General features: G+C 59.0%; 1 protein-coding gene across 1 annotated transcript in view; it reads left to right on the top strand.

The window, feature by feature from the left end:
• The first annotated feature begins 1,335 nt into the window (after positions 1-1,335).
• LOC140386500 (immunoglobulin lambda-1 light chain-like) overlaps positions 1,336-15,535 on the top strand; it is a 40,134-nt gene continuing 25,934 nt past the window's right edge. The window contains exons 1-2 of the mRNA XM_072468890.1: positions 1,336-1,541; positions 7,481-7,535. Coding sequence (XP_072324991.1) covers positions 1,470-1,541; positions 7,481-7,535 — 127 coding nt within the window. The 5' untranslated portion in view covers positions 1,336-1,469. The remainder of the gene's footprint in view (positions 1,542-7,480; positions 7,536-15,535) is intronic.

Genomic DNA, 15,535 nt, shown 5'->3' with positions numbered 1-15,535 from the left:
TAATCCCTGGCCCATAACAGAGAGGGCCCATTCAGTCCCTTCGAGCCTGTTACAGAGGAACAGGAGGAAGCCCATTCAGTCCCCTCGAGCCTATTATACAGGACTAGGAGGAGATCCATTCAACCACCTCACGCCTGTTGCACAGGATCAGGAAGAGGCCCATTCAGCCCCCTCAAGCCTATTACACAGGAACAGGAGGAGGACCATTCAGCCCCTCAAGCATGCTGCCCCATCCAATACGAGCGTGGCTGATCTCCTAGCTTAGCCCCACCTTTCCGCCATGGCACCAGCAATCCGTTGATCCCCCCCCCCCCCCCCGGAATATGCTTGATGCAGGGGCTCTCTGGGCCGGAGAATTCCAAAAACTCGCCACCATCCGAGTGAGGTCATTTCCTCTCAGCTCAGCCCATATGGACGACATCCTCATCCTGGGATTGTGACCTCCTGTCTCCCCCTAGTTCCAGACTCTCCAGCTGGGGATGGGGAGGGGGGTTCTAAGTGGGGGTGGGAAACACCTTCTCAGCACTGAGCCTGGCAAACCCTCTGGGAATTTGAGACTTGGCGACGTGTTGACCCCTCATTTGTCTAAACTCCGGAGAATATCGAATCATTTACCTCCATCCCTTGTCATCAGTCAGTGCCCCACCTCACCATCCAAGGAATCGGTCCGGTGAACCCTCGTCACACACCCTCTGTAGAAGGTAGAAAGTTTTCAGGTAAGGAGACCAGAACGGTGTTGTGTTATTCACCCTGGGGTAACACGGACTGCAACTGGATGCAGTTGGACTGTAAAGCAGACACCAAACTAAGACGTTGGATCAATACGATTTATTGAACTTCTGTAACAGTGCACACAGCTTGCTGTGGATTGACACTCTACTACTCTAAGTGTACTAACTCTAACTAACTAGACCAGACTAGCTCTGAGCCACGTGTAGAAGGTGTTAACTGATATATACACCCTGACTGTCACTACAGTTGTCACCAGTGGAGAGAGGCGGAGTGCTGATGCCTCGTGTGTTTTATAGTAGGAAGCCCCACTCAAGTCTTTTGTCTGGTGATTGGTTGTGTTCTGTCCTGTGTACTGATTGGCTAATCTAGGTGTCTGTCATTGCCTGTCTTTACCTCATGATGTGCCTGAGTGCATATTATGACAAACTGTACACAATGCGCCAGTGTCGGTCTCGCCGCTGCCCTGTGTGATTGTACGAAATTTAACTTGATGTGACTTTGCATGTAAGTTCCATCCACAACTTCTGATTTTGTGGTTCAGTTCACTTGACAGCTTGTTTGTTATTTTCACTTTCTTGATATCGTGTCCACTGCAGATTGGCGTCAGAGGCAGAGAGATGCAAAACCACATTTGAAAATAGTTACAGTTCGAAACGTCTGGTGACTTCCTGCTGACCGCACGTCCTGTCACCAATCCGTTCACTAGCTCGCAGCATACTGCAGGCAGCATTCCGAGGATGGGCAGCACAGATTCAGGGCAGCGGCGCCCTCTTCTAGAACATTCCACCACTGCCCATCCACATGCCCAGGTAGGAGGAACTTACTTATTCAAAATCCATGGGCGGACTTTCTCGGAGCAGAGGAGGCTCAGGGGGAAATTTAATTGAGGCATTCAAATCACGTTCAAAATATAGATTTACCGGAATGTTCCTGGAGCTGAGAGGACTTCAGTTCATGTGGAGAGACTGGGAGAAGCTGGGATTGTCCTCCGCGGGAGCAGAGAAGGTTAAGGGGGAGATCAAATCGAGACATTCACAATCGTGAGGGGGATTTGGATAGAGTCGATAAGGAGAAAGTGTTTCCCAGCGGGAGGAGGCTCGGTAACCAGAGGGGACACAGATTGAGGAGAATCGGGAAAAGAACCAGAGGGAGATGAGGAGAATTTTTATTTCACACAGCGAGTTGTTGTTATCTGGAAGGTGCTGCCTGAAGGGGCGGAGAAAGGTAATTTAACAGGCACTTTCAAAAGGGGGACAAATACTGGACGGGAAAAAAATTTTTTTGAAATATTTTTATTGCCATTTTCAGTTTTATATACATTACAGTTTGTGTTTGTTCACTGCACAGTACAAAAGCAACCCCCCACCCCCACCATAGCCCCCCCCCAATGCTCTCCCTGCTTGATCGGGGGGATCTTGCCCCTCCACCTTGGTTCCCCCCATTCCCCCCCTTTTTACCCTCCCAATTTTGGCCGCGTCCATCTTGTGGATGTGGGGGGGGGGAGGTTCTACCCCCTCCCTCTCTCTTTGTGTTGTTCCTTTGGTCTCTCTCAGGCTCCCTCTTATCTTCCTCCCCCCCCCCTCCCCCCCTCCCCTAGGTTGCGTGCTCCTGATGTTCCTCTTTTACTTTTCAGTTTTCCTCTCTGCTCGTTGCTGTTGGCCTCGAACAGGTTTTGGAACAGGCTGACAAATTGTCCATGCTGTAAGGAAGCCTTCCTTCGACCCTTGGATGGCATATTTGATCTTCTCCAAGTGGAGAAATTCTGATAGATCTGCCAGCCAGTCTGCAGCTGTGGGTGGTGCTGCTGATTGCCAGCCAGCAGGATTCTCCGACATACGATTAGGAAGCGAAAGGTAGGGCATCAGCCTTCTTCCCCATGTGTAGCTCTGGCTGCTCCGATACCCTGGAGATTGCCACATTTGGACATGGCTCCACCCTCACCCCCACAACCTTGGCCATTGCCTCGGAGAAGGGTGTCCAGAACTCAGCAAGTTTGGGACAAGCCCAAAACATGTGGGTGTGGTTGGCCGGGCCTTTCTGGCACCGTTCACATTTATCCTCCACCTCCACCTGCTCATTTGGGTTCTGGTCAGGTGCACTCTGTGCACCACTTTGAACTGCATGAGGCTGAGCCTTGCGCAGGAGGAGGTGGAGTTGGCCCTGCTCAGTGCTTCGCTCCAGAGTCCCCAACCCACTTCTGTTCCCAGTTCGTCCCCCCATTTCCATCTGGTCTCGTCTAATGGTGCTCGGGCTCTGTCCAGTAGCTGTCCATATATTTTCCCACAGAGTCTCCCTTCCTTACTGTCCGTGTTCATCAGGTCCTCAAATAGTGTGGTCTCCGGGATCTGGGGCATCCCACTGTCTCTTTGCAAAGGAAGTGTTTTATTTGTAGGTGTGTCATTTCCTGTCCTGTCGGCAGTTCCCATTCATCCGTCAGTTCGTTCAGCGTCGCTAGTCCTTTTCCTATGCAGAAGTCTCTAACTGTCAGCGTCCCCCCGTCCTGGCTCCATTTTGTAAAAGTGGTATCTAGCATGGCTGGTGGAAACCTGTGGTTTCAGCAGATGGGCACCATGTGGGACATTTTGGTCAGTCCAAAGTGTTGCCTCAATTGGTTCCTTGTTTTCAAGTGTGGCCGCTACCACTGGGCTGGATGTGTATTTCGCCGAGGTGGATGGGAGTGCTGCCGTAACTAGGGCTCGGAGGGTCGTTCCCTTGCTGGAGCCTCCTCCACTCACACCCATTCCGAGTTGGGTTCGAGTACCCATCCCCTCACCCTTTCCGCTGTCGCTGCCCAGTTGAAGTATTTCAGGTTTGTTAATGCCAGGCCACCCTTAATTTTCCTCCTTTGCAATATTGGTTTGGGGACTCTTGGATTCTTACCCTGCCCACACAAATGCCATGATTGAGCTGTCCACGTTTTGAAGGAGACCTAGGGGATAAAGATCGCGATGGATCTAAACAGGAAGAGGAACCTTGGCAGTATGTTCATTTTGATCGTCTGCACTCTCCCTGCCAGGGAGAGTGGGAGTGAGCACCACCTCTGTAGGTCCTTTTTGACTTCCTCCACCAGGCTGGTCACGTTCACTTGGGGATCTGTATCCAGTCTCTGGCTACTTGGATCCCCAGGTATCGGAATCTATTTTGGGTTATTTTGAAAGGGAGCCCCTCCAGCTCTGCCCCTCTCCCACTGGGAATGCCTCGCTCTTGCCCAGGTTGAGTTTGTAACCCGAGAAGGTTCCAAATCTGTAGGGATAGATACCTACATCATTGTGACTCATCTTTCATTCTCACTCCACAGTATAAATATTTCCCACTTTCTCTGTCTGTTAGCTTTGACAGAGAGTCATCGGACTCGAAACGTTAGCTCCTTTCTCTCACTACAGATGCTGCCAGACCTGCTGAGATTTTCCAGCATTTTCTCTTTCCTCTACGTGTTTGTGTTGGTTTCACACCCATAACCCACAGATGTGCAGGATAGGTAGATTGGCCACACTAAATTGCCCCTTAATTGAGGGGGTGGGGGGCTTCCTAGGTGCCGCTGGGGATGTTGCCCTTTCTCTGAGGAGCCTTTGAGGGCATCCCCGAGACATTCCCACATTCCCGCTGATCTCCCGGGGCTCGCTTGCCGTCTCAAAGCTCCAAGTGGAGTGCTCTATCAGGATCCTTGTGTCAGGTGTGTGGCCCAAACAGCGTAGCTGACAGAGCGTGCTCAATGCATCGATGCTAGAGATGTAGGCCTGAGCTGGTGCGCCTTTCCTGCCCAATTGATTTGCAGGATCTTGCATCAGAGGGCTTGGTGGTGCTCCTCCAGGGTTTTGAGGTGCCTGCAGTACATAGTCTACATCCTGAGCCTTATAGGAGCAAGATTCACAGGCCAGGTGAGCTTCAGACAGAACTGGAAGATGCTGGAGAGAGGTTTTTGGAGACTTTTGGCACTAGAAAAAAAGTGAGGGAAAGGACTCAGTGATGCATTTTAATAAGAAGGACAGTAGACTTAACAGTGAAGTGTAAATAGTGTGCGGAAATCCTGGTGAGAGGCAAGGGAGACATAACAGTGCAGTATAAATAGTGTACGGTGATCCTAGTGAGAGGCAATAGAGACTTAGCAGTGCAGTATAAATAATGTGTGGAGACCCTGGTGAGTTGGAAGCAGGAGTGATTGATTGAATAAAAGAACGTGTAATAGGACACAGAAAACACAGAAATGTTGCTGCCAGAATTTATGTAAATAGTTGACAACCTGCATTTACATAGCACATTTAATGAGAAAGCATTCCAAGGAGCATAAATCGGAGAAGAATCACATCTCGAGCTAAACAAGGAGATATTCGGGGCAGTGGATCAAAAGCTTGGTGAACGAGGTCATTTAAAAAAAAATTTTTATTGACGTTTTTACATTTTCCCCAGTTTTTAAGGAGTGTCTTAAAGGAGGAGGAGAGAGACTGAGGATGGAGAGAGAGGTAGAGACAGAGGTAGAGAGTGAATGGAGAGAGAGAGGCAGAGAAGAGTGGGTGGAAAGAGAGAGAGAATGGAGAGAGAGAGAAAGAGGCAAAGAAAGGCAGAGACGATGGGGACAGAGAGAGAGACAGAGACAGAGAAAGAGAAAGTACAGAGAGAGAGAGAGATGCAGAGAAGGAGAGAGAGAGAGGCTGTGAGATAGAGGATGGAGAGAGAGAGAGTGAGAGATGCAGAGAGAGGCAGAGAGGATGGAGGGAGATGTGGGGCTGGATTCTCCGATTCGGAGATTATGTCCCCACGTCGGCGTGGGAACAGTGGTGTTTAACACCAGGAAAACCGGCGCAAAATGGTCACTGATTCCCCGTTTTGCTGGGGCTGGCAGGGCGGCAGCGTAGAGCACCTGCTCCAGCTGCCGATACGCCTCGAAGAATTGCCGGGTCCGTGGCCACGCATGTGCATGGCGGCAGACTGCAGCGGCCACGCCGTGCTTTACGGAGGAGGCCACTCGCAGACCCGGCCCGCGAAATAGTGCCCCCCCCTTTCGGTCGGCTCACTCACCCGGACCACCCTACCACAGTGCACCCAGCCCTGAATAATTCCCCCCCCCGCCCGCAGATCGGCCCTCCCCTGACTGTGGCGGCGCTGGACTGAGTCCGCAGTCGCCACGCTGAGTTCCCGAAGGACGAGACCACACGCGTCCCGTGCCGTCGGGCACTCGGTCGGTCGGGTCAGAGCATCGGGGGGGGGGGCCTCAGGCAATGGCCAGAGGCCGCCGATACGTGGCGTGGCGTACTCCTAGAGTATGCCGCTTTGGAAGGGGCAGAGCATCGCAAAAGCGACAGGTCCCTAATTTGGTCAGGAAATGTGATTCTCAGGCCGTTCGCTGAACGCGATTTCGGTGTCGCCGACCGGAGAATCCAGCCCGTGGTATTATCATGACTATCAGCATTACAAGGATTGATTTAGTACCATGGATAGCCACTAGAGGGAGCTGCAGAGAGTACTATATAAAGCAGTGATGCTAGACCTTGGGGGTGGAGTAAGCAGGAGACAGCTAGTGTAGGTCATCAGAGCAGTTAGTGTGAGAAGGTTAAGTTAAAGTTAGACTAGTGAATGAGATTAGCAGTAGGTGAGTGTAGTTAGATGTTATTAATCAATTCTGCATTCTAATAAGGACTAAGTTTAGTACTGTAAATAAAATCATAGCTTTGTTTAAGTAAAAGCTATACTGTGGTCTTTGTGGAACACTATGCCAACCATCTCAAATAAGCAACACAAAGGACATCACAGGCGAGAGAGGCAGATACAGGGTTGGAGAGAGGATGGAGAGAGAGCGGTTGAGAGGGGGAGGATGGATGGAGACAGAGAGGATGAAGAGAAAGAGGGAGGGTTGAAGGGGCTGGAGGAGGTTACTGAGATAGGGAGGGGTGTAGAGTTGGAGGAGGTTACAGAGATAGGGAGGGTTGTAGAGGTTGGAGGAGGTTACAGAGATAGGGAGGGTTGTAGAGGTTGGAGGAGGTTACAGAGATAGGGAGGGTTGTAGAGGTTGGAGGAGGTTACAGAGATAGGGAGGGTTGTAGAGGTTGGAGGAGGTTACAGAGATAGGGAGGGTTGTAGAGGTTGGAGGAGGTTACAGAGATAGGGAGGGTTGTAGAGGTTGGAGGAGGTTACAGAGATAGGGAGGGTTGTAGAGGTTGGAGGAGGTTACAGAGATAGGGAGGGTTGTAGAGTTGGAGGAGGTTACAGAGATAGGGAGGGTTGTAGAGGTTGGAGGAGGTTACAGAGATAGGGAGGGTTGTAGAGTTGGAGGAGGTTACAGAGATAGGGAGGGTTGTAGAGGTTGGAGGAGGTTACAGAGATAGGGAGGGTTGTAGAGGTTGGAGGAGGTTACAGAGATAGGGAGGGTTGTAGAGGTTGGAGGAGGTTACAGAGATAGGGAGGGTTGTAGAGTTTGGAGGAGGTTACAGAGATAGGGAGGGAGCACGAGGATGAATTTGGAACAAGTAGAATTATTTTAATATGAAGACATTGATGGACTGGGGGACAGTCAGTGAGCAACCGGGGTTGGAGGGAAGGCGGTTGAGGCTGGGTTAAGGGGATTTGGAGAGCAGTAGAGAGGGAGGGTGGCTCGAGGAGTCTGGATGGAGATTTATATCAGTTTCTGATTTAGTTTGCGTTATTGAGTTGGTTTTCTCCTTGGAGGCTGATGTGGGTTATTCACTGTGTCTTCAGGCAGGGATAACTATCTCAACCACTGAACTCTCAACTTAATTTCCCCCCTTTCCCACAGATCATCCACTTCAGCAACTCCCTGACGATATTCCTGCTACTCCTCTTTCTCATCGGTAAGTGATCCGGAACCTTCCATTATTCTATTCTAGCGCTCGCCGAGGCTGCTTGTGGCAAGGAAATCCTCCTGGAGGAGGCAGAGTCGATCGAGGCTTTCGAAACTGGATCGGAAATTCAGCCAGAGTATAAAAGTTTACAAGGCTGTGGGGAGAAGGAAGGGTGTGGGGCAAATGGAACGGCTCTCACTGAGGACCGGCACAGACCCGATGGGCCGAACGACCTCCTTCGGTTCTGCAATTCAATGTTCTCCCTTCCAGACTTTGATTGGAAAGCAATAGATAGAGTGGAGACAGAGAGAGACAGAAAGAGAGAGAGGCAGAATGAATGAGTGAGAAAGTGAGACAGAGAGAGACAGAGACAGACAGAAATAGACCGAGAGTGAGACAGAAAGAGAGATGGGCAAAGAGGGACTGACAGAAAGAGAGAGAGAGCGACAGAGAGACCGAGACAGATAGAGGAAGAGATTTAGACAGAAATATAGAGAGACAGAAAGAGAGTAAAGAGCGGGAGAGGCAGAGTGTGAGAGAGAAAGAGAGAGGGAGAAAAAGAGAGAGCGAGAGATAGATAAACAGAGTGCGCAAAGCAGACAGAAGAGAGAGATGGAGAGTTAGAGAGAGAGGAGAGAGAGAGAAAGTGGGTGAGTGTGAGAGTGTGAGAGGCAGAAAGATAGGAGCATGGGAGGGGCACAGAAAGAAAGGGAGAGAGACAGAGAGAAATCAAGTGATAGAGGCAGAGAGAGGGACAAAAAGGGAGTGAGAGATAGTGACCAAGAGTGAGAGTAAAAGAGAAAGAGGCAGATGGTGAAAATGAAAGATAAAAAGCAAAGGCAATTTAGGGACTATAGGAAGCTGCAAAGTGTTTCACAGGCAATTAATTATTTTTTTCCTCTGAAGTATGGTCCTTGTTGTGAAGCAAGGAACACAGCAGCCAGCACACACACAACAAGATCCCACAAGCAGCAATGTGATAATGATTCCAGATCATCAGTGTTTCTTTCAGCAATGTTGGACGATGGGTAAATATTGGGCCCAGCACCACGGGGAGAACGCCTCCCGTTCTCCTTCAATATAGTGACGGTGGAATGATTCACATCCTCCCAAGAGGGCAGACAGGGGTTCTGGTTTCTGTTATTCTCTGTGTCAGTAAGGAGTGATTGTTTGATGACAAAGATCCTCTCAAACAGCCTGTGCGGTTTAACCACATTGAAATCTGCAGCAAAAACCTTGGGCGGAATTCTCCGCAATCGGCGCGATGTCCGCCGACCGGCGCCAAAAACGGCGCAAATCAGTCCGGAATCGCGCCGCCCCAAAGGTGCGGAATCCTCCGGATCTTGAGCGGCCGAGCCCTAACCTTGAGGGGCTAGGCCTGCGACGGACTGATTTCCGCCCCGCCATCTGGCGGGAAAGGCCTTTGGTGCCCCGCCAGCTGGCGCAAAACTGACTTTGCCGGGCGCCGCATGCACGGGAACATCAGCGGCCGCTCACGGCATCCCCGCGCATGCGCAGTGGAGGGGGTCTCTTGCGCCTCCGCCATGGTGGAGACCATGGCGAAGGCGGAAGGAAAAGAGTGCCCCCACAGCACAGGCTCGCCCGCGGATCGATGGGCCCCGATCATGGGCCAGGCCACCGTGGGGGCACCCCCGGGGGCCAGATTGCCCCGCACCCCCCCCAGGACCCCGGAGCCCGCCCGCGCCGCCTTGTCCCGCCGGTAAGAGAGGTGGTTCAATCCACACCGGCGGGACACGCATTCTAGCAGCGGGACTTCGGCCCATCCGGAGAATCGCCGGGGGGGGGGGGGGCCCGCCAACCGGCGAGGCGCGATTCCCGCCCCCGTCGAATATCCGGTGCCGGAGAATTGGGCAACCGGCGGGGGCGGGATTCACACCAGCCCCCGGTGATTCTCCGACCCAGGAGGTGGTGTGGTCCGTCCCGGCTCCCCCTGTAGGGGAGGTCCCGGAACACCGCGACACCTCGGACTCCCCCCCTTCCGTCCCAGGTGCATCGGGTGGGCAACGGGCAGGACAGGCTGGCAGCTCGCCATCCCAGTCGCCCGGGCCGCAGCCTGACCCATCTAGGCCAGGACGCCCCAGGAAACGGCCGCCAAAGGGATCCAGTGTCAGAGGGCAGGAATCACAGGAGTCCACCTCCAGTTCTGCTGTACCGTCTGGGGAACCACGTAGACGTAGTCAAAGGGCCCGTAAGGCCAAACAATTAGACACTGAGTAAGTTGGCACGGGTGCAGGGCACAGATGAGTTTTAGGGGCTAGGGCATGTGCATGAACTCCTTTGGTTATTAAAGTCAATGTTACACCTACAGAAGCTGCCTTTGTGCTCTGTCCAAAGCGTGCGGGGGTGTCATGTACGTTGAGCGCAAGTGTGTGTGTGAGGGGTGGTCTTACCTCAGCCCCAGGTGAGTCTGCCCCCTTCCTCCTGGGCCGCCATCAACATCCCCCCGGGCAGAGGACGGGACCGTGCGCTGCAGTGTCACAGCCGCATGCAGGGATGGTCCGGGTGGATGGTGGTACTGTGGCCATGGGTCAGACATAGTCCAACGATGTGGAGCCAGGAGCTCACCGCAGGGCGGGTTGTCATCATCCTCCATGGCCTGCAATAGACACGCGTCCACCCGCAACTGTGTGAGCCTGGCCCGTTGTGCCGCAGGTGGATCGGCAATGGGGGGGGGGTGGTGTGCATGCGGGTGGGGTGGGTGGGGTTGGGGAGGGGGGTGAGGGTGCTAGGTGGGTGGATGGGTGGGGGGTGTGCGTGGTCGGCTGTTGCCATGGTGTGCGGTCTGTGGCCATACTACCCGATTCCCACGCCCATCTAGTCAGTGAAGCGGGCGGCTATCAGTCTGTCCCGTGCCCGCTGGGCCAGCCGGTAACGGTGGACAGCCACCCGCCTGTGTCTACCCCGTCTGCCCTGACCATTGCCCCCATCCCCCTCATCTAGGGAGGACAGCGCCTCTTCCTGCTGCTCCTCCACTCCGCCCTCTTCTGCCTGCGGCACATCGCCCCTCTGCTGGGCTATACTGTGCAGGACGCAGCACACCACAATGATGCGGCCGACCCTATCTGACCGATACTGGAGGGCACCCCCAGAGAGGTCCAGGCACCTGAAACGCATCTTCAGCACACCAAAGCACCTCTCTATCACTCCCCTTGTCGCTACATGGGCATCATTGTAGCGGTTCTCCGCCTCATTGCGTGGCCTCCGTATAGGCGTCATCAGCCACGATCGCAATGGGTAGCCCCTGTCGCCCAGCAACCAGCCCCTCAGCCGGGGATGGCGTCCCTCGTACATGCTGGGGATGGATGACCGCGACAACACGTATGAGTCGTGTACACTGCCTGGGTAACGGGCGCAGACTTGCAGGATCATCATGCGGTGGTCGCAGACCACCTGTACGTTCATCGAATAGGTCCCCTTCCTATTGGTGACCACGGCCCTGTTATCTGCAGGTGGCCGCACGGCGACGTGCATCCCATCGATCGCGCCCTGGACCATGGGGAACCCGGCCACGGCAGAGAAGCCCATGGCCCGGGCACCTTGGCTGGCCCGGTCCACAGGGAAGCGGATGTAGCGGTGCGCCGTGGCATACAGGGCATCTGTCACTGCCCGGATGCACTGATGCACGGATGTCTGCGATATGCCGGACAGGTCCCCACTCGGTGCCTGGAATGACCCCGTTGCATAAAAGTTCAGGGCCACCGTAACCTTGACGGACACGGGGAGAGGGTGTCCCCCGCCAGTGCCACGCGCTGACAGGTGTGCCAGCAGGTGGCAGATGTGTGCCACGGTTTCCCGCCTCATCAGGAGTCTCCTCCTGCATTCACGGTCCGTGAGGTCCTGGTATGACTGCCGGGGCCGGTACACACGGGGCACCCTCGGGTGCCTCCGTTGCCGTGGGGCCGCGACGTCATCCTCCCCCTCCTCGTCCTGTCGGTCAGGTGTCCCTCCAGCCTGGGCGGCTGCTGCCTGCCCCCTGCGGCAGCCTGCGCCGCCTCTCTGGCACGCTCCTCCTCCTCCTCATCCAGGGCAACATAGACATTAGTGGCTGCCGCCACAGCGGCCAACATCGCTGGGTGATCGGAAAACATGACGGCCTGGTGGGGGGGGAACGACGACATGTCATCATTGCCCATATCCCCTCCTTCCCCGCAACCAGGTGGCATGGACCGCATGGGTCCAACTGTTGGAGGCTGGCACCTGGCCAGGTGGACCAACTCACTTGCCCTCGCACCCTCCCCTCCGCGGCACGGACCCCCCCATCCCCCTCCCCGGCACGGACCCAACCTCCTCCCCGGCACGGACCCCCCCCCATCCTCCTCCCCGGCACGGACCCAAACCTCCTCCCCGGCACGGACCGCCCCCCGCCCCATCCTCCTCCCCGGCACGGACCCCCCCATCCCCCTCCCCGGCACGGAGTCCAAACTCCTCCCCGGCACAGACCCCCCCCCCCCATCCTCCTCCCCGGCACGGACCCCAACCTCCTCCCCGGCACGGACCGCCCCCCCCCATCCTCCTCCCCGGCACGGACCCCCCCCCATCCCCCTCCCCGGCACGGACCCCAACCTCCTCCCCGGCACGTAACCCCCCCCCCCCATCCTCCTCCCCGGCACGGACCCCCCCGTCCCCCTCCCCGGCACGGACCCCCCATCCCCCTCCCCGGCACGGACCCCAACCTCCTCCCCGACACGGACCCCCCCACTCCCCATCCTCCTCCCCGGCACGGACCCCCCATCCCCCTCCCCGGCACGGACCCCAACCTCCTCCCCGGCACGGAACCCCCCCCCCATCCTCCTCCCCGGCACGGACCCCAACCTCCTCCCCGGCACGGACCCCCCCATCCCCCTCCCCGGCACGGACCCCAACCTCCTCCCCGGCACGGCCCCCCCCATCCTCCTCCCCGGCACGGACCCCCCCCAATCCTCCTCCCCGGCACGGCCCCCCCCCATCCCCCTCCCCGGCACGGACCCCCCATCCCCCTCCCCGGCACGGACCCCAACCTCCTCCCCGGCATGGACCCCCCCCCCCCATCCTCCTCCCCGGCACGGGCCCCAACCTCCTCCCCGGCACGGACCCCCCCCCATCCTCCTCCCCGGCACGGACCCCAACCTCCTCCCCGGCACGGACTCCCCCCCACCCTCCTCCCCGGCACGGACCCCCCCCCCATCCCCCTCCCCGGCACGGACCCCCTTCCCGGCACTCCCCCGGAGCCCAGCCCACTCTAACCCCCCCCCCTCCCGCCGCACACACTCACACACACACAACCCGAGACACACCTCTCCCCCACACTGCGGCCACGCCATCGCCTGCCCAGCGGCCAACCCCCCAGGCCGTCACTCACCTCCACGCTGGTCGGCGTGAACCTGGAGCACAGGTTCACGCCGATGAAAAGGAGGTTTGATTTACGTCGACGTGAACGGTCATCAAATCGACGGGACTTCGGCCCATCCGAAAGGGAGAATATCGACAGGCCCAAAATGCTTTGCGCAGACCCGTGCCATTCTCCGACGTCAGCGGCGCCATTAACGCCCCGCCGACTTTTCTCCCTTCGGAGGCCTCCGTTGCCGTGGGGCCGCGACGTCCTCATCCCCCTCCTCGTCCTGTCGGTCACGTGTCCCTCCAGCCTGGGCGGCTGCCACCTGCCCCTCTGCGGCAGCCTGCGCCGCCTCTCTGGCACGCTCCACTTCCTCCTCCTCATCCAGGGCAACATAGACATTAGCGGCTGCCGCCACGGCGGCCAACATCGCTGGATGATCGGAAAACATGACGTCCTGGTTGCGGGGGGGGGGGGGGGGGGGCAACGACGACATATCATCATTGCCCATATCCCCTCCTTCCCCGCAGCCAGGTGGCATGGACCGCATGGGTCCAACTGTTGGAGGCTGGCACCTGGCCAGGTGGACCAACTCACTTGCTCTCGCTCCCTCCCCTCCCCGGCACGGACCCCCCCCCATCCCCCTCCCCGGCACGGACCCCAACCTCCTCCCCGGCACGGACCCCCCCCATCCTCCTCCCCGGCACGGACTCCCCCCCCCATCCTCCTCCCCGGCACGGACCCCCCCCATCCCCCTCCCCGGCACGGACTCCAAACTCCTCCCCGGCACGGACCCCCCCCCCATCCTCCTCCCCGGCACGGACCACAACCTCCTCCCCGGCACGGACCACCCCCCCATCCTCCTCCCCGGCACGGACCCCCCCATCCCCCACCCCGGCACGGACCCCAACCTCCTCCCCGGCACGGACCCCCCCCCCCCAACCTCCTCCCCGGCACGGACCCCCCCGTCCCCCTCCCCGGCACGGACCCCCCATCCCCCTCCCCGGCACGGACCCCAACCTCCTCCCCGGCACGGACCCCCCATCCCCCTCCCCGGCACGGACCCCAACCTCCTCCCCAGCACGGACCCCCCCCCCAATCCTCCTCCCCGGCACGGACCCCAGCCTCCTCCCCGGCACGGACCCCCCCATCCCCCTCCCCGGCACGGACCCCAACCTCCTCCCCAGCACGGCCCACCCCCCATCCTCCTCCCCGGCACGGCCCCCCCCATCCTCCTCCCCGGCACGGACCACCCCCATCCCCCTCCCCGGCACGCACTCCAAACTCCTCCCCGGCACGGACCCCCACCCCCATCCTCCTCCCCGGCACGGACCACAACCTCCTCCCCGGCACGGACCACCCCCCCATCCTCCTCTCCGGCACGGACCCCCCCATCCCCCACCCCGGCACGGACCCCAACCTCCTCCCCGGCACGGACCCCCCCCCAACCTCCTCCCCGGCACGGACCCCCCCGTCCCCCTCCCCGGCACGGACCCCCCATCCCCCTCCCCGGCACGGACCCCAACCTCCTCCCCGGCACGGACCCCCCCATCCCCCTCCCCGGCACGGACCCCAACCTCCTCCCCGGCACGGACCCCCCCATCCCCCACCCCGGCACGGACCCCAACCTCCTCCCCGGCACGGACCCCCCCCCAACCTCCTCCCCGGCACGGACCCCCCCGTCCCCCTCCCCGGCACGGACCCCCCATCCCCCTCCCCGGCACGGACCCCAACCTCCTCCCCGGCACGGACCCCCCCATCCCCCTCCCCGGCACGGACCCCAACCTCCTCCCCGGCACGGACCCCCCCCCCCCCATCCTCCTCCCCGGCACGGACCCCAGCCTCCTCCCCGGCACGGACCCCCCCATCCCCCTCCCCGGCATGGACCCCAACCTCCTCCCCAGCACGGCCCACCCCCCATCCTCCTCCCCGGCACGCCCCCCCCATCCCCCTCCCCGGCACGGACCCCCCATCCCCCTCCCCGGCACGGACTCCAACCTCCTCCCCGGCACGGATCCCCCCCCCCATCCTCCTCCCCGGCACGGACCCCAACCTCCTCCCCGGCACGGACCCCCCATCCCCCACCCCGGCACGGACCCCAACCTCCTCCCCGGCACGGACCCCCCCCCATCCTCCTCCCCGGCACGGACCCCCCAGTCCCCCTCCCCGGCACGGCCCCCCCATCCCTCTCCCCGGCACGGACCCCCCATCCCCCTCCCCGGCACGGATCCCAACCTCCTCCCCGGCACGGACCCCCCCCCCATCCTCCTCCCCGGCACGGGCCCCAACCTCCTCCCCGGCACGGTCCCCCCCCATCGTCCTCCCCGGCACGGACCTCAACCTCCTCCCCAGCACGGACCCGCCCCCCATCCTCCTCCCCGGCACGGACCCCCCCCCCATCCCCCTCCCCGACACAGACCCCCCTCCCGGCACTCCCCCGGAGCCCAGCCCACTCTAACCCCCCCCCCCCTCCCGCCGCACACACACACACACACACAACCCGAGACACACCTCTCCCCACACATTCAGACTGCGGCCACGCCATCGCCTGCCCAGCGGCCAACCCCCCAGGCCGTCACTCACCTCCACGCTGGTCGGCGTGATCCTGGAGCACAGGTTCACACCGATGAAAAGGAGGTTTAATTTACGTCGACGTGAACGGTCATCACGTCGGGGG

The sequence above is a fragment of the Scyliorhinus torazame genome, chromosome 12 (assembly GCF_047496885.1).
Source record: "Scyliorhinus torazame isolate Kashiwa2021f chromosome 12, sScyTor2.1, whole genome shotgun sequence".
Taxonomy (NCBI): Eukaryota; Metazoa; Chordata; class Chondrichthyes; order Carcharhiniformes; family Scyliorhinidae; genus Scyliorhinus; species Scyliorhinus torazame.
This window is presented reverse-complemented; position numbering and strand designations above follow the sequence as displayed.